At 49.4% G+C, this 23,448-nt stretch overlaps 1 protein-coding gene and 1 long non-coding RNA gene across 2 annotated transcripts in view; one reads left to right on the forward strand and one right to left on the reverse strand.

Moving 5' to 3' along the window:
• LOC131492396 (liprin-alpha-1-like) overlaps window positions 1-1,511 on the forward strand; it is a 40,496-nt gene extending 38,985 nt beyond the window's left edge. Inside the window, 2 exon segments of the mRNA XM_058696024.1 lie at window positions 931-997; window positions 1,264-1,511. Coding sequence (XP_058552007.1) covers window positions 931-997; window positions 1,264-1,511 — 315 coding nt within the window.
• A 12,239-nt stretch (window positions 1,512-13,750) lies between these two features.
• On the reverse strand, window positions 13,751-22,810 carry LOC131492655 (uncharacterized). The gene is made up of 3 exons (XR_009252216.1): window positions 22,663-22,810; window positions 21,825-21,997; window positions 13,751-14,762 (listed from the first exon to the last, which is right to left on the reverse strand). It is a non-coding gene; the product is annotated as an uncharacterized LOC131492655 (long non-coding RNA).
• Window positions 22,811-23,448: the final 638 nt, after the last annotated feature.

Consider the following 23,448-nt stretch of genomic DNA (forward strand, 5'->3'; position numbering starts at 1 on the left):
TTTACCACATGTCAGCTGCGGTTCTGCGTTACCTGCTTGTAAAACGGGGCGACGGGGATTCATGTCTCCTAGGGCCGTGTGCGCAGATGCCCCCCCACCATGCCCGTTGTGGTTACTGATGATAGTATTGTTCTTGGAAGAGCTCATGGGAAAGCAGGTGTGCTTGTGGCGGGAGGGGGTCGCCGAGGGTTGGCATTGCGGGGCTGAAGTCCACGAGCACAACTTGCCGTGCAGGGCCTGCAGGTGGCTACCGGTCCACCCGCACTGCCTACTGGGCGTTGCAGAATGTTTCCTGGCCGAAAGTTTCCATCCCCAGAGCTTTGCGCGTGAGGCAGGCCTGCCCATGGCTTAGGAAGGCAGAGGTCAAAAAATAACACGGTTTGTGGTTTCAAACCTTTCACACGCATTCTGGGATCAGATGACCTGTTTTGGAGACCTCTAAAAACGTGTTTCCCTTCTTGTGGTAATTGCACTCTGTTGTGGGTTTTGAATACCAGGGGAAAACTGAGAAACACGCCTCTCAGAAAGCTAAGGCCTGAGGCCAGTCGAGCAGGGGGAGAAGCCAATGTCCCCGGAGGTGGTTTCCTGGGGAGTGCGGTGTCTCCTCTGGGGGAGACTGTGCTCTCCGGGTGCGTGGGTCCTGTGTCACCGCCACGGAAGCTGTCTTTCTGAGCAGTGTTCCCTGGACAGTCGGCTCTGGGGCCTGGTCAGTGAAGAGCTATCTTCTCCCCCAACAATGTAAACCCGAGCCTTTCAATTAATGATGGTTCACTTTTACTGGACACGGGTGCTCTCGAATACGTCACTGGCTGACCTTTCAGTTGTGCCCATGTTGTAGAACCTTTTTTACCAATGAAAGAGTGTCACCTTCTCAGAGGACTTGATGTGTCTTGAGCAAGCCGGTTTCTTCCGCCTCTTGCTTGTCATCAGATGAGCCAGGGCGCGGGTGCTGTGGCCAGGTGTGGGCATTTCCTGTCCCTTTGGAAAGGGATGGTAAGTGAGTAGCTTCCAAAGGGTTAGTTTCCCGAGTGGGAACGCGGCTCGTTTCTGCCCCAAGAAGCAGGTACCCATCACAGGCTTGGGGTCCTCGCTGCCCAGGGCACAAGTTGTAGGCCGAGGCCGGCTCACTGATGTGTGACCGTGGGTGGTGTTTTCATACGTGTGCGTCGTGTCCTGGTGACTCCTAATTCCGGAATGTTGCTGTCGTGAGTGATAGACGAGAGACCAGTCCATCGTCGGTCTTTGTCCCCGACCCCTGTCCAGTCCCCTCAAATTACTCGAGCGACTTTGGCATCAAGTACAGCCTCAAGGCAAAGCACGTGGACAAGAGTGTCGTGGACTTCAATCTCCAGGGCATGACCGAGAGACACGAGTCACAGAAAGGTCAGCCTGTGGCAGCACGTCCTCACCGCTTGGGGCCCCGTCGTGTGGGACGCCTCCTGCGTCCCCAGAATAGGACCCGGGGAGACAGGCCCACATTACACTCCCAGCCTTTTTACCTGAACATGTGAGAGCACTCCTGTCTCTTCCATGGGTTTAGGGGGATTGTCGTCCTTCGGATGCCAGCTCAACCCCAGTCCCGTGAAGGGCCCAAGTCTCCCAAGCTACTTCCTTCTTCTCTGGACCATGGGATCCAGGCGCTATGCAGTTTTTGAAGTTAAAAACCTTGTTCTCTTGTGTCATAGACATTAGTGATTATTAAGAAGCATAAATTTCTAGAAGAGGAATTGCCGGGTCACGGAAGGTGGAATGTAAAATTTTGGTGGATGCTGCCAGATTGTCCCTGCAGGCCCTGCTGGTTTTCCTGTCCCTCGTTAAAATCCCTGCCAGGCATCAGTTATACACTGATGTGTGCATGCGGGGTGTGTTAGAGACGCAGTACCCTCCCGCAGAGGCTGCAGATTGTTGGCTCTTTTGCAATGTTTTATTTCGCGTGCATGTTAGAAATGTTCATAAAGATTTTATCTTTTTGAAGTCATCCGTACACACGTGTGCTGCTCAAACATACAACCCCTATATCACAAGTCAATAGCTCGCACACCTGAGTCACCAGGAGTTCATGCACGTTTAAATTTTGTGTGATTTTCTTCATTTATTTCTTTCTTTGTTTGTTTATTTATTCATTTATGTATGTGTGTATGTGTGTATTCATGCATTTATTTATTTATTTATTTATAATAAACTGGGAAGCGGCAGAGAGAGGGAGAGAGAGATTTCCAAGGAGGCTCCACACTGTCAGTGCAGAGCCTGACGTGGTGCTTAAACTCACAAGCCACGAGATCATGACTTGAGTGAAACCAGGAGTCTGATGCTTCACCAAATGACCCACCCAGGTGCCCGTGCACGTTTCAGATTTTGAAAATCATTGCCAACCGTTAACAATAGAGAGCTCATGTATGAATTAAAAACCCAGAGATCTTTAAAAGATGAATTAAACCCCACGACTGGAAACACCACCAGCTCGGCATTTGCCCAGGGAAGCTGCTGGTGCTCCCGCGGGACACTTCCTGTCACTGGCCTGCCCGTCTGTCGTGAGGCGGTGGACTTGGCCCTGGAGTGTGCACCCCCTGCCTGCTACCCACGCGCCTCTGCCCGCCGTGCACCCTGCTGATCAGGGCCTTGTCTTGGATCTTCTTCAGTGCTGTTCAGACTCTCTCCCCGACGTGGCATGTAGGAGTAGAAACCGCCTGTGTAAAATACACCACACCATGTCACTGCATTGTTTCTGACAATGAGTGGAAGCTGGGCTTGCTGCCTTGGTTGGCTAGACTGTTCTGTGGCAGACAGTCATTCGAAAGACACGGCAATAGCAGCATCAAAGGTCTGTAGGGCAGGAACCACACAAGCTGCCTGAACCTCGTGGGCACAGACGGCACACTGGGCTGGAGTCAAAATGAGGCTCATGAGAGAGCCCCAGTCCGGGCCACGTGGAGTAAGTAGCACGAGTATTTTTTAAAAGTGCCCGTGGTAAAAGGGCTGTGATGGACATGCAGCTGAACTGATTGTTGCCATTCTTTTCCTATCGGAAAGAGCAGGCCTTCACGGACCTATTGCCCATGTTGCTTGACGACGGAAACAGCTGGAATTGACCAGCCTTATGGGGTTCCTTCGTGCGTTCTCTTCTGCATGGGGGCGAGGACTTTGTCAGAACTGCTCGGTGAGGTTTTTAGAGGCTCCACATCCTCCCACCCTTTGAGGGAGGGAGAGTGTCTCTTGTCTGCAAAGGCACCAAAGGCACAGGCTGACTGTCCAAAAGCTCAGGTCTTTCCTCTATTCGGGGTAATTTGACATCTGTATAGACATCCTGTGAACGCAAGGGGAGGGGTCAGTGTCAACAATGGACCAAGCGAGGATGACCTCAGGGGGAATGTTACCCCCTCAGAATGCCCAGCTTTAAATGTTTTCCCTACTTGTTCCCAATTGTTAAGACCACAAGTTCCTTGTGTGGGGAACCAAGGGCAGTATTGCTGGGTAATCATTAATGATTCCAGGATTGCTTTCTGATTGGGGATAGTGTTGGCCACATTTTCCAATGTCTGTAAAATACGAATGAATTGTTTCTGTTGTGGGGAGAGACAGTTTCCGTAATGAATTTCTCAAAAGTCCGTGGCAGTGAATCCTAATAGAGTTTCAATTTATCCCTTACCTTTTCCCTGTGCTTCTTTGTTTCTTCAATTCTACATATGAGTGGAAGTATTGCATGGGATTTGTCTTTTTCTCACAGACTTATTTCGCTTAGCAGAATACTAACTACTTCAAACATGTCCCTGCAAATGGAAAGTATTCATTCCTTGTTTTTGCTGATATATATACATATATACATATATATATATACATATATATATATATATCACTGATATACATGGATATATATATATATATACATATATATCACTGATATATATGTATATATATACATGGATATGGATATATGGATATATATATGGATATATATGATTGATATATATATATTCATATATATGTCTGTATATACCCATATCCATGTACTTATATATATCAAAATATATATCCATATGTGTATTCATTTATATCCAAATATATGTGTATATATATATTTATATATCCACATATACCCATATACGTCTTTACATATTTATATACATAATTACATACCTATACATATATATCCATGAATATATCCATGAATGTATCTACATCTCTATATGTTTATATGAATCTATAGATATATAGATATATGTAAACATATACATTTATTCATATATCAATATATATCGATTATATAGATATAAATATAGATATAGATATTGATATAGATATACATCCATCTATGGGACCCAGATGGAGGTAGAGAATATGATGGTATGGGAAAGAAGTCAACCAGAAAAAGGCAAGTACCATCCAGTAATTTTACTCATATGTTTAATTGAAGTAACAGACAAGCAAACGGAAACACTGAGAGACAGAGTGAGACAGAGAGAGAGAGAACAGACAATGAAGAAACAGACTCTTAAGATTAGAGAACAATCTGATAGTACCATAGGGGTGGTGGGATGCACTGGGGGGTGGTGAAATCGGTGATGGTGTTTGAACGGTGTCCTTGTCATGATGAACACAGAGTGATCTATGGAATAGTTGACCTGAAAGTAATATAACTCTTCATATTCACTAACTGGCATTAAAGAAACAAAAACAGAAAAGACACTGTGAAAAAGCAAGACAATTAAATGAGGACCTATCCACTCATTGACTAGGTGAATTACATGAGATCTTAGCTATGGCACTCTTGCCATGCCTGCCGTGGCCTAAGACTAACTTGGAGGAAGTGACAGTGTCTTCTAAGGCACATAGGGCTTTGACACTGCTATTGTGGTGTCTTTGGAATGACCGTCGGCTACAGGGCAGTATTCCCAACCAAGGCAGCAAGGCCAGCTTCCAATGATTGTCAATAAATCCATGCACTGAAATTGGGCGGTGTATTTTCCACAGGCCATCCACGATATAGGGACTCTGACTCTCTCCCTCACTGTTTCTCCCTATACACTCTGCTTACTGTACCTATATGTGCGGGCTTCTCTCTCATTCATTCCCTGGATTAAGAACTAGGATGATGAGAGCAAATGGTCTCTGGCTACTCTACCTCCGGATGAAGATTTGAAGGAAACTTCCCAAGCTGCTGCCGAAACCCCTTTTGTTTCAGGGATCTTCCCTGTCTTCTCTGGCCTGACATGGACTGCCGAATTTCCCTTTTGGAAAACCAAACCAAGCCAAACAAAAAAACAAATCATGGTGTCTCCTCATCTAACTGAGCTGACACGATTTAGAACCACGTGAACCCTTTTCTCTGCCCTCTGTGCCTCTGTTGGCCTTCAGGCAGACACCTCACCTTTTCTGCCTTCTCTTTCCCCCTCCTCCTGTTTCTGCACCACCTGGGGTGCAGCCTGCCCTGCAAACCAGCCTGCAAACCAGCCCTGGCCGCTGCCCAGTGTCCTTGGGAATGGTGCTGGGGGTAGACTCGGCTCCAACACCTGGAACGGCCACAGGGTGCCCACAACTGTCCCAGGGGTTCTCCCAACATCCAGCATGTTTCAAAGCCACGGGAACAGAAACGACGATGAGGGCAACGGTGACTTCACCGGCTCGGGAGTCGGCTCCCAGGGCCTCGACATCCTCACGTGGCTTCTGTGGAAGGTGTGGGCTCAGCAAGTCAGGGAGGAACCTACACTTGTGTCTAAAATACCCACACGACAGACTTCACCCTCTTTTGGGGATGATTTCCTGGCACTGCCTCAGCCAAGAACAGCTTCATTTTCCTGAAAGATATTGGGGCCAAGGAAGACAAGCACCGCAGGTGACCCAACAGGTCAGAGGGATAGTCCTTCACAGTAGGGACGGGAGGCAAAAAACGGGAGCTGGTGCGGCCTAAATAAAATTCTGAGCACACTTTCAGGGTTCCTTTTACCTACACTTCCTGACTAGGAGACACCACCGGGAGAGGTGGCAGTGTAAGGCCATGCCGAGTCAGGAGCAGGGCCCGCTCTCCCAGGGGACAATCCCTCGGCTCTCCTATTTGGGGCTTTTCATGAGAACACAGTACGTAGAACGCAGCTCTCCAGTATACCCCATGCTCAGTGACAAAGCAGGAAAATTAGAGTCGTGGAGGGGGAGTTTAAGTTCGAAGATATTCAGAAACATCGTGTGTGGCAGGAGCCCCCGTTGCAGAGAGCGTAGGTGACCACGTCCCTTGACGCAGTCTCCACCATTGAAGACAAGATGCTAGAATCGTCAATACAGGAACTGTTTGTGATGGGAGATTCTAAGCCTCCACGTACCTATGCAAACACACGTATAGAAGCACGGAGTCGCGTGTTGTGGGAACATGAGCTCCCAAGACAGACCAAGTCGTGCCCGTGTGGGTTCACAGGAAAGCTCTGTCCCCCCTGGTCTGTCTCTGCCCTTCAAAAGACCAATTTCACACCAACATTAAGAGATGTGCTTCTGGTGCCCAGAAACTTTCACGGTCTTGGCCCCCATCTCTGCTCTTTTCCACTTACATCATTCTGAAAAGTGTAGCCAATGAGGAGTGAAGCCCACACAGGGGACTGTAAGAAACACAGACAACCCAAATGAAAACAAAAGGAAAATCACCTTTGGGAAAAGGGAGACAGAAGGACACTGGTGACTCATACCACAAAATCGGGTTGATCTCCCAGAGGTCTCATCGGCATATCCATCATCCTGGGGTTTGGACACGGTTTGGCCTGCCAAAGCTTTCCACATCTGAAAGAGCAGGGCCCAGGGTCAGGGACGCCTGGGAGAAGGGCTCTCAGAGGCCACCCAACAAGCTCTCTGGCCACAGCTTGTCAGCTCTAAGCTCGGGGGGCTGGGCAGCCGGGCCAGCAAATGCACACGCACAACCCTGTGTGGGAATGACTACATCAGACACAAAAGCAACATCATGTGGGATTTCTAATACTGCTCTCAAAGGGCATCTGAGACCATCAGAAACATTCCGGCTTCAATTCGAGTGGGAAAATGTTCTGGAGAACAAAGAGTCACCCGTGCATTTAAGTCATCCATTAAGAATACGTCCCTCCGGGGGAACCTGTGAGGCTTGGTCTGTTAAGCGTCCAACTTGGGCTCAGGTCATTATCTCGCCAATCGTGAGTCCCAGGCCCCCATCGGGCTCTGTGCTATCAGTGCAGAACCCACTTCAGAGCCTCTGTCTCCCTCTCTCTCTGCCCCTCCACCGTGTGGTGCTCTCTCTCTCTCTTTCTCTGTCTCTCTTTCAAAAATAAATATTCAAAAAGAAAGGAAAGCAAGAAATCAGCAAGGAAGAAAGCAAGCAAGAAAGCAAGAAAGCAAGAAAGCAAGCTAGCAGGAAAGAATTCACGCCTTCACTATGTCCTAACAACAGTGTTACCCAAACAGGAAGGAGCCCAACAACATGAGGGAATGCCAAATTACATGGCCTTTCTCACTTCAGAGAAACAACAGGACCCATTTTGATTTCAAGTACTTCCTGGAAGGGTAATAGTGACGTCCATAACTCGGGCTCTGGCACCTCCATTGTTTCAAGTGATTTATTGGAGGGCTGCTTCAACACCTCTGGGGAAATATCGGGCTCGTACAATGCAGACTTTTCTCCTACTGGGTAGCTCAGAGGATGGTCTGTCCGCTCTCCGACCAGCACATCAGAGCTGGAAGGGTCCATCTGGCACAGAGACAAGGGACAGCCGCCTCACACCTAAACAGGACAAGACTTTTCCCACGCGCAAATGTAATATCGAACTTTTAAGGGTATCAAGAGAAGCCTATGTATGAGAACCGACTCGTCTTCCACACCAGTGCTGGTAAAATTCCACCGGGGCCAGGAAGCAACTGAAAGTCTATTTGAAGTCGATCAAGCTGAAGCTCCACCCACGTGTCTGATCCGGGGACACCAGTAGGTGCTTTCTGGGGTGCCACACCTGTGCTCTGGTAGTTTGAATTCAGCCAGAACAACAGCCCGTCTGGACCCACCCCCTCCAGCTCCACTGGGTTTCCAAGTCCAAATCCGGGATGGCAGCGAGGGGCAAATCAGGGCTCAGCTGTCAAGTGTCCTGGTGGGACGTCTGTCACTGTCCCCTGAACGGGCAACAGTTTGCCAGCAGGTAAGACAGGATCCACACTGTCCCTTCAAAGCCACCACTTCAATGCTCCACTCTGTCCAGGTGCCCCAAGACCAGCAAGAATTTCCCAGATGTAATCTGCTCTTGCCGCCTTTTAGACAGCCAACAGACTCAACTCTCAGCCCTGGGAGGGGAACCCAGACAGTGTCGTCCCAGGGAGCCCGTTCGCGAATGAAAGAACGGCTAACCGAAAGTTGTGTGATTTGCCCACAGTCTCTGCCTCTCCAGTCAAGTGGGTCCCACGGCCCTGAGCTGGACAGAGGCCACCCAACTGCAGGAATTCAGCCACCTGCAGTTCGGGCCGGAGGAAACGGTCACACGAATGGACAGGGGGAGCACCTGTGCCTCCTTCCTCACACCCGGCCTGGCAGCCCTGCCCACCGTCCACATGCTTCCTGCTCCCCAGCTCCAGAGTTCTCTTTGGAAACTACAGGCAACACTGGAAACCGGGCTGGATTTTTTAAATGTGATTTAATTAATTAATCATTTGTTTTATTTATTTATTTACTAAATTCATACGTAATCTCTACACCTAACGTGGGGCTCAAACTCACGACCGTATGACCCCCAAATCAAGAGTCAAGGCTGTTCCAGCAGAGCCAGCCAGGCGCCCTCTTGATTATACCTTCCAAACAACAAAATGTCCTCCCAGAAAATTTCTGTCCTGATCTGATCTTCGCACACCCAAAGGGAGAATCCCCTCCCTTTCCTTGCTCAGGGACTCACTCCTGTGTTCTGGGTGGAGGGAACACAATGGTGACAAGGGACATACCTTTCTGTTTTCTTTTTTGTTATAATTTTATTTTTTTTATTTTTGAAAATTTACGTCCAAATTGGTTAGCATATACTGCAACAATGATTTCAGGAGTACATTCCTTAGTGCCCTTTACCCATTTAGACCATCACCCCCCTCACAACCCCTCCAGTATCCCTGTTTGTTCTCCATATTTATGAGTCTCTTCTGTTTTGTCCCCCTCCCTGTTTTTATATTATTTTTGTTTCCCTTCCCTTATGTTCATCCCTTTTGTCTCTTGAAGTCCTCATATGAGTGAAGTCATATGATTTTTTTCTTTCTCTGACGAATTTCACTTAGCATAATATCCTCCAGTTCCATCCATGTAGCTGCACATGGCAAGATTTCATTCATTTTGATAAGGCACAGACCTTTCTTCCAGGCGGAAGGTGAGGCTGTTCACAGGTCTCTCTCTGAAACCCAGCGATCCACTGAGGAAATCCCAGGCATCTGGAGGGATCCGTGTGTAACACGATGAAGAGTAAAAACGTCAGGATGACGTCTGCCGCCAGGGCAAGTCGTCAGGCGTGCAGAACTTTTCAGGACTCCAGGACATCCTCCCACACTTCACACGGCTTTGTGAAGACATCCGAAGGAGGGAAGGAGGAAGTGCATTTGACTAACGAAATAGCTCAACTGGTTTTCAGACACATTGAGAAAATACAGAAAATAACACGTTTCCAAAGATTTGTAGCTGCATAACGTTTTCTCTTCCTGCAAACAGAAATCATTGCTGCAACCTGCCAGCATACATCTCCTCATGGCCTCCAGTGTTTTTTCCTTGTAAATGAGGACTTTGCTACAGGTGATAAAATTCTGTTACTGTGAGTTAAACACATACTCACACACGCAAACACACACACACACACACACACACGCACACACACACGCACCCACACACACACAAAAGGGCCACCAGGGTGGCACAGTAGGTTAAGCGTCTGACTTCGACTCAGGTCACGATCTCGAGCCCTTCGTCCAGCTCTGTGCTGTAAGCTAGGAGCCTGGAGCCTGCTTCTGATTCTGTGTCTCCCTCTCTCTCTGCTCCGCCACTGCTCACACCCCATCTTCCTCTCTAAAAAAGGAACAAACATTAATAAATAAATGAATAAATAAATAAATAAATAAATAATTACATAACCCAAGGAAACCTCTCTGAAGGGACCGTGTTGCAGCTGGGAGACAACCTAGCACAGGGAATGCTGTCTGCATGAAAAGCAGGGAGCTTCTGGGAGCAAAGGGAGAGGCCGGCTGCAATTCTAATGAATAGTAATGGTTACTGCCCAGAGATCAAGACACCAATCCGTCAAGCCACCGACTCCCCACCAACTCCCAGAAATGATACAGCAGCCTCGACAGGCACCCCACGGTTAGACATTACAGAGCAGAGAAATAAAGTGCCCTCTTTGCCTAGAAACAAGCCAGTCTCAAGCATATGCCACTTACATCCACGAACCACTCTGTCACACACAAGAACCCCAGGGTCCCCGGCATCCCATCTACACATCCATGTCGACAAGCACATCACTGACGCTGACCCAGGCTCAAGGGGAGGCCTTAGACTCCACCTCTCAAAGGGAGTAGTAGCGAAGCCCCTACCTCCCATCGCGACGTTGATGTCATCATAGGCCACCTCTCAGCAAGTCTACCATGTCACCACTTGTAGGACGCATCCTGATGTCACAGGAATCAAAATGTGAAAGCAGCGTCAAGATGGAATCGGCACTTGCACGCCGGTTTGTGATGGGAGACGTGTCTCCGCTGCCGGTGCAGCTCAAAGTTTGAACCCGGGCTACTTTACGTTCCAAAGTGAGGGCCAGGGAGCAGTCATTCCAGGCTGAGACCATCTATCGCACGGAGGGGATCCCTAAACAACCACTAACGTTTTCTATTCTAGAAACTTCTGCACAAATGCCAAAGGAAGATGTACAGTAAACCCTCATGAATGCATCACCCATCTTCCACCAGTATCAACCCACAGGGTCACTTAATCATTGATGCATACCCTGACCTAACCCAGGGCGTCGCATTCCCAGAGGGTGGGTGAGGTCACGTGTAAATACTGGGACATACGGTGGCACCGTGAGCCCTTTGTGTTGTCCTCCTTGCAATCCACGTGGCTGAGCAATACATATCGCTTCTTTACCTAGATGCCACCGGGTAAATCTGAAGTGGATGTGCCAGGGCTCACACTGGCCACAAATGAGTTTCTAGGGAAGCAAGGGGAGGAAACGGTTAGAATACTATCACATGGGGTAGGGAGGGGAGTAAAAACCAAGGTGGGGGCAGCCACAGTTTCTCTGGAAATAATGAGTGTGGTGGCACTTTGGGCAAAACGTTAAAAACAGGGGCCCCTGGGTGGCTCAGCTAGTTGAGTGTCCAACTTCCGTTCAGGTCATGATCTCACCATTGGTGAGTTCAAGCCCTGCGTCAGGCTCTGTACTGAAAGCCAAGAGCATGGAGCCTTTTTTGGATTCTATATCTCCCTCTATCTCTGCCCCTCCCCCAGTCGCATTCTGTGGGTGTGTCTCTCTCTCCCTCTCAAAAATAAACAAACATTAAAACATTTGAAAAAGTAAGAAAACCAGGGTCACTCAGCTGCCACTCAGGGGAGTATACAACTCTTGTAGGAGGGTCATGGGTCTGTGCAGACGTTGCTTCAAATCTTAAAAAATAAATCGAAATTAGGGGCACCTGGGTGGCTCAGTCTGTTTAGCTTCTGACTCTTGATTTCAGCTCACATCATGATCTTTTTTGTTGGTGAGAGTTGTGTCCCATGTCGGGTTTGTGCTGACAGTGAGGAACCCGCTTGGGATTCTCTCTCCCTCTGTCTCTGCCCCTCCTCTCTCTCTCTCTGTCCCTCTCAAAATGAACACAACTTTTACAAAATTTAAAGGTAACATAAAAAAGAAAATAAGGTGTTGGAGATGAAGACATCCTCAACCCTCTATTTGTGCAATGTGACAATCCTTTAGTCACTGCTTTAATTACAAGTTAAATTTTTTTATTTTTTTACGTTCATTTTGAGAGCAAGCACTTGCGTGAGCGGGGGAGGGGAGAGAGAGAATGCCAAGCAGGGTCCGTGCTGTCAGCGCAGAGACCGATGCCATGCTCAAACCCCACAAACCATGAGACTATGACCTGAGCCGAGATCAAGAGGCAGATGCTCAACCAACTGAGCCACACCGGCACCCCTAGTTAATGATTTTTAAAGCAACTTCCATTATTTTGTTCTCATTATAAGTTTAAAAATAGCTTTTACTTAATTTTCCAAGAGCATCCTGGCCTGGAAACCAGAGCCATGGCTCTGAGGCCTGGAGGCTAGGCTGTGGGCCGCCCCTCAGCATCAGTGGAGAAAGGTTCTGTTCGCCTCCTCTGAGGATGGCTGGCCGGACACACCAAAGACACTCCAAGCCAGTGGGACGGTGGCCACCGGTTGCACAGGAGAGGCCAACGTACCCTCTAACTGCTGGATGTGCCCCGGTGCGTGTCTCCGAAACCCCGTGTGCAGCCTCTCCGTGGCGGGGAGGGAAGGAACCGTCCCAGGGTCGCCTGAGCGACAGGGATCTTGTGCCAGAGCCTCTTGAGTTGGCCTGGTGGTGGCTGCCAGCCCCCAGTGCGGGCAGACCCTCCCGCCTGCCACACTGGCTGGTATAAGACTCAGCACTGGGTCTGAGCTTCGGGAGAAGCAGCCTAGTGGGTTCCAGGGGCTGAGACGATGGGGAAGGATGCAGCCCTGGGCACTTCTTGGGACCTTGAGAGGACAGCAGCAGGACAGGAAAGCCCACACAGAGGGTGGAAGAGGAGTGGAGACTGGGCGGAAAGCACGCGCCTGTACACACATGCGCACACGCACACACTCCAGTCTCCTGGGGTCCTGGAGGAAGAGCAGCCTCAGCTGGCCCTGACCGTGGAAGAGTCGCCCTGCCCTGTTGGCCTATTGCCTGGGCCCCCGGCTGCACTGATTCCGGGGCCGCTACCCTGGGGTCTGGACACTTGGCCCTCCTGTGGAGGACACCCCTGTCCTGAACTGCCACTTCCAGCTGTGGTATTCTATCAGCTGGTTTCCACACTACTACTTCCACGTGGCAGAAGTGCCTTCATGGCCCCGAGCACCAGAGAAAACCACGGCAGCCACTTCTCAAGTCAATGGCAGCTTATTCTCACTAGTCTTTATTGGCAGTGAGAAACGCTCCACTACTGCCTTGAAAGCCAGCAATAAATAATGCCGTGATAAAAATAGTTCAAAGTAGACGGTACCTACTCTGTCATACAATCAGGAAGTTCACCAAAGATGAATAGAAAACACAGGGAAACTGTCAAACGTCCAATGAAAAGCAGAAACGACATGTAAAGAGACGTGTCGTTTCTATCTCTGTCCCAGCTGCATAAGAAATAAGGCTCCATGATCTGAGCACATTCCTTGGTGGCTTTTTTATATGCCACCTCAAAATTATAAGTTACGTTGGCTACTCTAACCTGAAATGGCTGTCTCCTCAAAATCTACACATGGAGATGGGGCGCCTGGGTGGCTCAGTCACTTACGCGTCCGACTTCAGCTCAGGTCATGATCTCACAGTTCGTGAGTTCGAGCCCCACGCCCGGCCCCGTGCTGACAGACAGCTCAGAGCCTGGAGCCTGCTTCGGATTGTGTGTCTTCTCCTGTCTCTGCGGCATCCATGCTCATGCTCTGTCTCTCTCTCTGTCTTTCAATAATAAAGAAACATAAAAAAAATTAAATAAAATCTACAAATGGAGAATGAGGTCCACTCCTTAAACTTGTTTACAAACAAATCTAAACAGCTGATTTCCGTAAGAACAATAAGGCCTTTATTAGAGTTGCACTCCATTGTTTCCAGGATCTTGCATCTTGCTCTGTGCTGAGCACCCAGCGCCCTGGCCCGAGGTGGGAGACCAGTGCACCCTGATTGGTCCTCTGAGAGTTCTGCTGCCAGGGGTCTAAGGTTCGGGCTGGGGGAGAGAAGGGGGTGGGCAGGGTTCCGGGGAAGAGGTGGCCAGGTTGCCCCACCCAGGCTTTCTGGGGCCTCGGCTCCCAGGTTGTGCGGGTCACTCCAGGCAAACCGCCCAGGCCCCCAGGGACCAGGCTCAGAAAGAGCATACCGGCCCTGGGAGATTTTCACAGTGTTTCAATCAGCTTTCCACTCCAAGTTTCTTTAGCTGATAGTCAACACCAGATATTTTTAATCTCTTCACACTGCACAAGAAAGCATTTCTTGCTAGAAAAAGTGTAGTTAAGGTGAGTCGTTAAAATACAGCGACAATTGCTGCAAATTAAGTCTGCTTATATCAAAACCATGGTTGTAGAGCTAAGGGACATTCGTAAAGGATAATGCAGGCTGTGTCACGGTGATTTTACAAACATGGTAAAATCCTTTTCTCTGTCAGGGTTTCTTAACAAACAATTAAACAATGATAATTACAATACATGCACAGGTTATAAAAGACCGTATTTGTCGTAGGATTCATACATACAGCCATGACAGTACATTCATTTGAAAGACTAAACTGAGATATAAGAACATCAATTGATTCCAAAGGATATTTATAGCCCGGATATACATGAAAGTCAGGAACTCTCTATAGGGAGTGACAAATTTACAGAAATGTACGAAACATTAAATGCTAAATGAGTTTCTCTATCCTATTCACGAATTTTTCAGTAATCAAACACTGTAATAAAATATCTCAGGGTCCATATAACAAGGATTAACAGATGAAAGATCTGGTTGAAGTTTCAAATGTAGTCACTGCTGGGCTCAGCGTGCTGCAAGACCATCGGGAGAAGCAGTGTGGGTAAACTGCAAGATAAAAGGAAAGAATCAGTCTTAAGACAGCCCGAAAAGCACCTTCCGGGGCCCCAGGTGGGGCCTAGCGCGTGTCCCCCCTCCCCAAAGACCTTCCTGGCTGAAGAGATTTGAGAATCTAGAGAAAATATGAAGCATTTTGCATTATCAATGAGAATTATTCGATTGAGTTCCTACTGGCTTAAGACTGAAAGTTCCCAAATTAAAAAAAACAAGATGAAGGAATCAATCAACTATTCTTTTATTTTGTCAGGATTTTAAGTAATCTCCACTCCAAAATGGGGCTCAAACTCACTACCCTAAGTTCAAGTGTCATAGGCTCCACCTGGCCTCCAGCCAGGAGCTCCCAACAATCAAACACTGTGGCTGAGACAGGAAAACAGGATGAGAGCAGAACAAAGCCCACCCCTGGAGGTCCTCAGAGCAGGGAGAAGAGGGCCGGGCTCCGGGGCCCACACCCGAAATCTCCATGTTCAAACTCAGCGCCTCAGAGGGCAATGTGCTTCCGCTTTCAAAAGCTAATCTCTCAACTGAGAGGCCACCAGTGTCACTCATGTGAGGACGAGAATCCTCTTGGGCCTGGTCCATTCAAGAAGGTGTGCGTAAAACAAGCCAGCCAGGGCCTGTTGACCCGGGAGCTCCACCAGACCAGGCAAAGGCCAGTGCCACTTGCTCCCGAACGACCGGGAAGGTCAGCTCAGACCTGGAAAATTTCCTACTGCTCCAACAGCAATCCTGCCTCCCTACCAAAAAAGACATTAGCAGACACTGAACCCAAACTTCTTTTTTTACGAAAAGAGTGGAAATACAGTTTTCTCTGGAAAAACTGAGAACACACCAACCTCTTTAAGTGTAAGCACACAAACACCAGCATCCTCTTAGCAGGTGTAGAGAAGCTCGTGTGTGTGTGTGTGTGTGTGTGTGCGTGTGTGTGCGTGTGTGTATGTGTGTGTGTTTGTGAGTCTATGTGCGTCTGCGTGTCTGTGTATTTCTGAAAGTCCCTAAGTGAGCCTGCTGCGGCTCTCCTGGCTCACATGGACATTGCGCAGACAGGACACAGGGTGTCCGACTGTGGCCTGCACGGACTGTGCCCTCTACTCACCAACAGGAGGCGTCGGCAGGATTAAGACACGACTGGCTGAATCCAGCCTCTGTGGTGCAGATACTATGCCTGCTCCAAGCAACACAAGGGGCAGCGTGCAAACGCAGCATGCGGTTAGTCTTAAAATAGCACATGAGGGCACAAATATAGCCCCACACATTCTAAACCACAGCAGCAACCACTGAGGGCTCCCGGGGCACTTCTGAGTGGGGTTCTCTCCACCCGCAAGCAGCCGGGGGAGTCCCCGGGAGTTCACTCTCAAATAGCAAAGGGGCAGTAGAGGCCATGAAAACACTTTCGCCGTGTCCATCTGCCATCTTGTGAAAGAGGGGCCAGGGCTGCCCATCACATACGTAGCTCTGCAAGTGACGCTCTGAGGCTGGTCCAAAGCTCTGAGGACACCCACGATGCCTAGTTGTAGTAGTGGAGAGAATACGCTAATATTCCATCAGATAGAAATGTTAACAAAATCTCAATCACTGTGAAACTTTGATAAGCAGAAGTCAGGAGTAATCTTAGATCATCCGAGCCTGAGCATGCCACAGCATCTGAACGCCTTGTTACATATTAAGTCGGCCATTCTCCATCAGTGTTCACATTCCAACCCAAGAGCCTCCCATACCTCCGCCAAGAGGCTGGGGCAGAGCAGCACGTCACATACAGACCGGCAGCATCTTCTTTGGCTGCATAGAGGACAGAGAGGAAGTGACCCAGAAGTCTGCAGGGAGAGTCTCTGCTGACTCAGCAGGTAAGTCAAGAGTGTCTTGATCTACATTGCTATCTCTAAGAAGGTGCCCTCCTGAAGCTTCTATCATCATCCTGGGAAATTACAGGACACATTGTGAAATAAAAACCAAAACTATATAGTAAGGTTACCAGCCCTTTAAAATGACCGCACTCTGCAAGTTTGTTTACAGCTGTTTACCCCCATTCCTGACAGCCATTGGGGGCCCCCTGCCCAGATGGCTGCCCCAGGCGGTAAAGGGAGGCAGGGCCGTATTTGTGCCAGGACACTGACTGGGCACAAGTCAGGACACTCCTGGGCTGACTGGACCTGCCGCACTGTCTTTGTGAAATCACCTTCCTGCTATAGAAGATACTACCTTTTGGTTTTCAAAACAGTCTTTAAGCTGCGGACAGTGCTACACGCTAGGACGGTCCCACCACACCCTTTCACATGTCCTATTCTCGTCACACTTGAGTGTTCTTATGGCAATGAAGACAGTCTTAAGTAGTGGTGTGGGAGTAAATCAGTCCTGCTGTTGTATAAGGAGAAATCAACACTTCGTGTCTTTTTAAATAAACGACTGTAACCTTCCCCCAGAGCACAGGGCCCTGGACTGCAGAGAGACCTCCGGCCGCCCCCAAACACAACTTACAGGCTCTATTGCCAGGCTGCCATCAACGTGTTATGATGTGAAAAATATTTCTCAAGACTATCAAAAGTCAAATATCAAAAGGAAAGAAACCAAACTCCTCACTTCTGTTAAAATATTGGTTTCTCAATAGCTCATTGGTTTGGTAGTTTTTTAAGTTTTTGTAGGTACATTTATTTATTTTTGAAAGAGACAGAAACAGTATGAGTTGCGGAAGGGCAGAGAGCTAGGGAGAGAGAGAATCCGAAGCAGAATCGCCATTGTCACCGCTGAGCCCAATGGGAGGCTCAAACTCACGAAGTGTGAGATCCCGACCTGAGCTGAAAGCAAGACTCAGATGCTTAAATGATTGAGCTACCAGGCGCCCCTGTTTGTTAGATTTTCAGAGAGAGAGGGAGAGAGAAAGAGAGAACGATTGTGTGTGAGCGAGAGAGGGGCCGATGGAAAGGGTGACAGAGGACCCAAAGCAGGCTCCACGCAGACAGCAGCCAGCCCAATGCTGGCCTCAGACTCACAAGCAGTGTGATCCTGACCTGAGCCAAAGTCAGACACTCAACCAACTGAGCCACACAGGCGCCCCAAAGCTCATTTGTTAATAAATTAAGAGTGAAGCTTAACTTGTAAGGTAAAATTATCTCCACATTTGGAAGAGTAGTCTGGTACATGATTCCTACAAACATAATAATCTACGTTCCTTTTTTTTTTTTTTTTTTTTTTAAGATTTTACTTTCAGGAAATCTCTACCCCCAACACAGGGCTCAAAGTGACAACCTAGAGATTATGAGTCACGCTGTCCTCCGACTCAGCCAGCCAGGCACCCCCAAATATAATACTTAACAGTTAACGCAAATTTAGATATCATTAGGCCGAAAACTTATTTCACCGACCCTTTGGTCAGTCCCCATGACCAAAAGGTGGTTCAACTCCCATTCCAAGATAGCACGAGCCTGAAATCGCGAGCAAACACCCCAAAAGTTATGTCAATCTAAAGGATGACGACATATTGCACTTGCGTTGAAACCAAGACTTCAAACTCAAAACAATATCCATTGAATCCTAATAGTGTATTTTCAATCAGAGATGTTAACGTGGAGTCCATTAATGGGCTTGATTTACTTATCTTTGAGAGGCAGAGAGACAGCACGAGCAGGGGAGGGGCAGCGAGAGATGGAGAGAGAGAATCCCAAACAGACTCCACGTTGTCGGCACGGAGCCCGACTTGGGGCTCGACGCCACCAACTATGAGATCATGACCTGAGCCCAAAGCAAGGGTCGAGCGCCGAATCATCTGAGCCCCCCAGGAAGCCCACAGGAATGGGCCTTTGGGGAGAGGGGTCCATGCTCTCCGGGAAATTAGACAAGAGTGCCGTGGAGGGGGATTTGCACTGGGGACACTGAGGGCATTCCCAAAGGTGTTCAGTGTTCTGTAGAAGGATCAAAAGATTCCTGATTCTCCATTGAGCCCATGAGTCAAACAGAATTCCACTGGGAAATCAGAAACAGAAGCCATGAAACTTCCACGTGGCACACAAAGTAAGAGTGTTTCTCTCTCCACATAAGAGCTAAATGCACGCCAGTCTCACGAGCCTGTGAGGGGAAGGGACAGGCAGAGCTCAGGCAGGAGGAGGCAGCACCGAGGACTCCGTGCCACACAGCACAGACCGGGCCTGGGGAGAGAGGACTAGCTGTGCGGTGAAGCTACGCGCTGCCTTGCTACAATACAGGTTGCAGGGTCTCCAGCAAGAGAGCAGTGGGCGGGTGCGGACGGCCAGGTGTCACCTGTGTGTTCTGGGTCGGGTTCTGCACCAGAAGCGCCAGGGCGGTGACATCCAAGGTCCCATCTGAGGCCATCAACGTGCCGTGAACTCCACTGTCTACGCGATTGTTGGCATCCGCTTTAAGGCCAATCGATAGGACCCAGCGAATCACTGGGTCCTTCCTCCAAACCAGCACCTCTGCCGACAGTCAACACCCATGGCCACGGTGGCTGCCAAAAGCTCTCTCCATCACAACCACACCCTGTAATGCAGGACAAGGATCTCTGCTGTGTGCCCCAAGCCTATGCTTCAGCTGCACACTCCGGGTGTTCTGGAAAACCTTCCTCCCGTCAGACAACACTGTTGGCCCCGTGCCTGGGCACCTTGTCACTTCAACACAAACGTCTCAGTTCTAATCGCAAAGCCCGCTTTGTGGACTCAGTTGAAAATCAGAGAGACCTGAAAAGACTCCCCAGCATATTAAGAGACTGTGACGGGATACCTCACGTTCATGCAAAGTAACAAAGATTGCATTTGCTTTAGGAGACATGGAAAAATCACCAGATGATTCACTAGTTACTTCTGGTGAAAGACTGCTTCTGTCAACTGTGAAGAGATTTAAAAGGAAGTACACACTACAGGAAACACATTTACCCAATTCATTTCCAAGGTCTTTCATTAGGTAAAATAGCAGTTGTTCAAACGCATGGACACGCTTCAAACACTTGCAGATCCTTATTACATTTCTCTGTTACATACCTTATAATTAAATTATGTATATACACAACGTGTATCACAAAGGTTGGCTTCTGGCTTTTCTTGTGATTCACAATAACTCAATCACAGCTAGGCTATCCTTCAACTGGGCCATCCCCGCTGCCCCTTTTTCTCAAGTTTATTGATTTTTGAGAGAGACACAGACAGAGACAGAGACAGAGACAGAGACAGAGACAGAGACACAGCAAGAAAGTGGGGGAGTGGCAGACGAAGGGAGGGAGGGACAGGATCCAACCTAGGCTCCACACTGTCAGCGCAGAACACGACAAAGGGCTCGAACCCACGGACCGTGACATCATGAGCTGAGCTGAAGTCGGAGCCTTAACCGGACGAGCCCTCCAGACGCCCCTCGCTTCTGGATTTTCAATCGGCCCCCAGCACCGAACTCTGTGCTGAGGAACCAGAGTTACAAGCCCACATCCTGGAGGCATGGAAGACTCGTCTGCCTTTTGTGGTTAGTTACTTCCTTCCTCAGCTTTCAGACACCCAATTCCTTGCTGTGGCTGCGCCCCTCCCGGTTACAGAACTCTGCCTCCTCCGTGCGGTAAGATGGACGAGCACTGTGGCTGCCAGGGACCAGGCCTACTGAACAGGGTCCCGATTTCCCTCAAGGACTCAATTCTCGACACCACACAAGATTTTCCAATCACCTGCTCCAATGGAAACCTCAGGTGAGTGCTTCCCAGCCTTACAGTTAGAGCCCACTCAAAGACATTGAGAAATCTGCGGAATTCTACAGGGAGTAGGCACACGTATGAGGTCTCCTAACCTGTGACTGACAACACGCATCTCACAGTTAGGACGTAAACGAAGCAGTGAGGTGGTCGTTCGTAACAAGAATCGTGCCATCAAATACGACGTGACCACGGCCGTGACTGAGACTCATTCTCCCAGGCGGACATTGTCAACACTAGGCACCTTTCGTGGAGCCTTATGGGGCTCTACCTCACCGCCACCTCCCTGAGAACTTCACTCCTCATAGCCCACTGTACCCAGAAGCCTTACCAGAAACAGTCGGTTAACACATATTTTATAAGTGACGTGTATATGCTACATTCCTTCATAAAACAAGGTAAATGTGATTAAGAAAACCATAAAGAAAATACATTTACATCACTCTACTGGATGGAAACACATAACTTGCCTATAAGTGGACCTGATCTTCAAACCCTGGCTGTTCAAGGGTCAACCGTATGTTTCTGGGACTGGCCATGCGTGTCCACAGAGACCACAGTATGATCCACTCTCAGACACTGCGTTATACCTATGATAACACAGAACCCAAGTGAGCAATTTGAACATCTCAGCCCCGGAGAAAGTCACTTACACACACTCTGTGAAACTGAATCAAATGCTGCGGCAAACAACTCAATAAACGCTGTCCTCATATGACCAAGTACTTAACCCATACCTCCTGAAGATGACAAAATAAACGCAGGAAACACAGTGAAATGTTTTGGCCAATTTTTGTGACCTCTGGACTTACAAGACATACACATTTCTGGGAGCAGTGGGTGTGAGAGCCAGAGGGCACTACCACGAATCTTAATGTTTTCATTACAGAAAGTATAAGGATGTGGAAGAAAACACACTGGCAACATCCAAGGGACCGAATTTTCCCAGCATGGTTCCAGGAGCAAAAGGCCCTGGAGGCCTTTTTATGTCCGTGGAGGACATAATACTGCTTTGCAGCTATAGACTATATTGAGCAAACGAACAGCTACTGCTTTCAAAACAGGTACAGCTGAAAAGTGCTCAGCAAGGTGACAAGAAACACAATGCTTATTTTTTAAAGTTTTGGTGTTTTTCAGCTTGTCCACCCAATTTGCTGAGTCCCAGGGCACCTTGGGAAGGGTTTTCAATTCAGTGGCTCCAATTCAGTGGCTGTGGGGAAGCAGAGTGATGAAAGGGGAGGTGGGGGGTGTCAACGGCCACGGGAGGTCTCCCGACACGGGGAGGGGTCTGCAGGCAGAGACACCACGGATCTAGAGGAATGAGGCCAGTAAGACCACCCACACGCTGCAAACACGCAGGGGACACCAACCTGGTCATGCAGGCTCGTCGCTAGCGTGGCTGGGGTGGACCTTTTGTTTTCTGGTGAGCAACCAGCGGATGGATTTTGTGATGCCCTTCTTCTTGGGGGCATTGTTCAGTGAGTCCTGGTTATTGCTAGTGTTGCTGAGGTTGCTCAAGGGGCCATCCTGAGAGGCTGTGGATCTGGGGGACACACAGGAGAGCATCTTCCACGCATGCTCGTCGCACGACACACCGCCCCACGTGATTAAAAGCACAATCCCCCAGCTTCTAGGGAGGGCTGCGCCCTGGGAGCTGACACTGTCTCCCTCCCAAGTATATCTGGAGTCCAAGCACCTTGGGTGGAGAACGCTCAGCACCCCTCCCTGGCCGTGACCCGGGAGCACGGAGGACATGCACACCTGAGCCACCCCAGGACATGGTGCGAGTAACAGAGAGGCTGCTGAAGCTGCCTGGTGGGGGTGGGGGGAAGAGAGCATGGCTCCTGACAACCCCACAGGGCACAGTGCAGCCCAGGAGAGGAGCCCTAGGGAGCATGTCACCCAGGATCCACCGGGAGGAAAAGGCAGGTCTCAGGACTGCTGGTGTGTAGGATCTGAGCAAACGAGGTTGCCCTACAGCCACCAGCATCACAAGACTCTGGTCTTTCCCACCTGCCTTTTGCCCTGCTGGCCACACCCAGGGCACCCAGGCAGGTATCCCAAGAACACCGTGCACGTAAACTCAGTTCATTGGCCTTTCTTTGGAATCGCTGTTCCGACCCTTTCTCCCCCATGGAGAGATCAAAGGGTTCTCAGAGCTGAAAACCAGCCCACAGGCATATCTCCTACGATGCCTGTGCCCCTTACTTTGTGGCGTCCCTGATGTCCTCGTGGCTGGCCTTGGGCAGTGCCCTTTGCTGCAGCCTGTCCAAGCTCAGGGACCTCTGGGAAGAAGGAGCTGATGGTACACATCGTGTCCTTGCCACACTATCTTGTGACTCTTCCTCCAAAGGCAGCAACTGTGGGGTGGAGAGGAGAGTGACATGAGTTCACCGTGCACCCAGACAGAGGAGCACAGCCCTGAAATGACAGCCAGCAACTCATTTGAAAAGCTATGAGCTGTGCTTTGTGCAGCGTCCAAAACGACTTCCTAGGATCGACATAACACCAGGCGAAAGGGTGGATTCGCGTCCGGGCAGTGGGCCCACTGAGACCCCCAGCCCATCTGCACCGAGGGGTGTACCCTCCCCAGGACCTCGCACCACCAGGAGCCCGGCCACAGAAGGTAGAAGCGGAGACCCAGACCATGTCACCATACACCACGGCCAGCTGAGAAGGAAGGTGCTTGGTTCCTGACGCCATTCAGGGCAAACCCTGGTGAGCACGGAGCCCTCCCATGCACGATTGTGCAAAGCTCTTTGTTTGGGGGAAATGGAGCGAGCTTGTGGCCTAATCCACTGTCACTTCTGGTAGCGATGCAAGGCTGGAATCTACAGGGACGTGTGTAAAATGACAAGGCACCCAACCCCCTGACCCCACACTCGGGTCTGACTTCTGCTTCTCGGGGACATTTCGGTTGAGGTTACAAACTGACGGACTCATCGGCAGCTTACAGACAGTCTGCTCGACACGGTGGAGACACAGTGTCCCTTG

The sequence above is a fragment of the Neofelis nebulosa genome, chromosome 13 (assembly GCF_028018385.1).
Source record: "Neofelis nebulosa isolate mNeoNeb1 chromosome 13, mNeoNeb1.pri, whole genome shotgun sequence".
Lineage (NCBI taxonomy): Eukaryota > Metazoa > Chordata > Mammalia > Carnivora > Felidae > Neofelis > Neofelis nebulosa.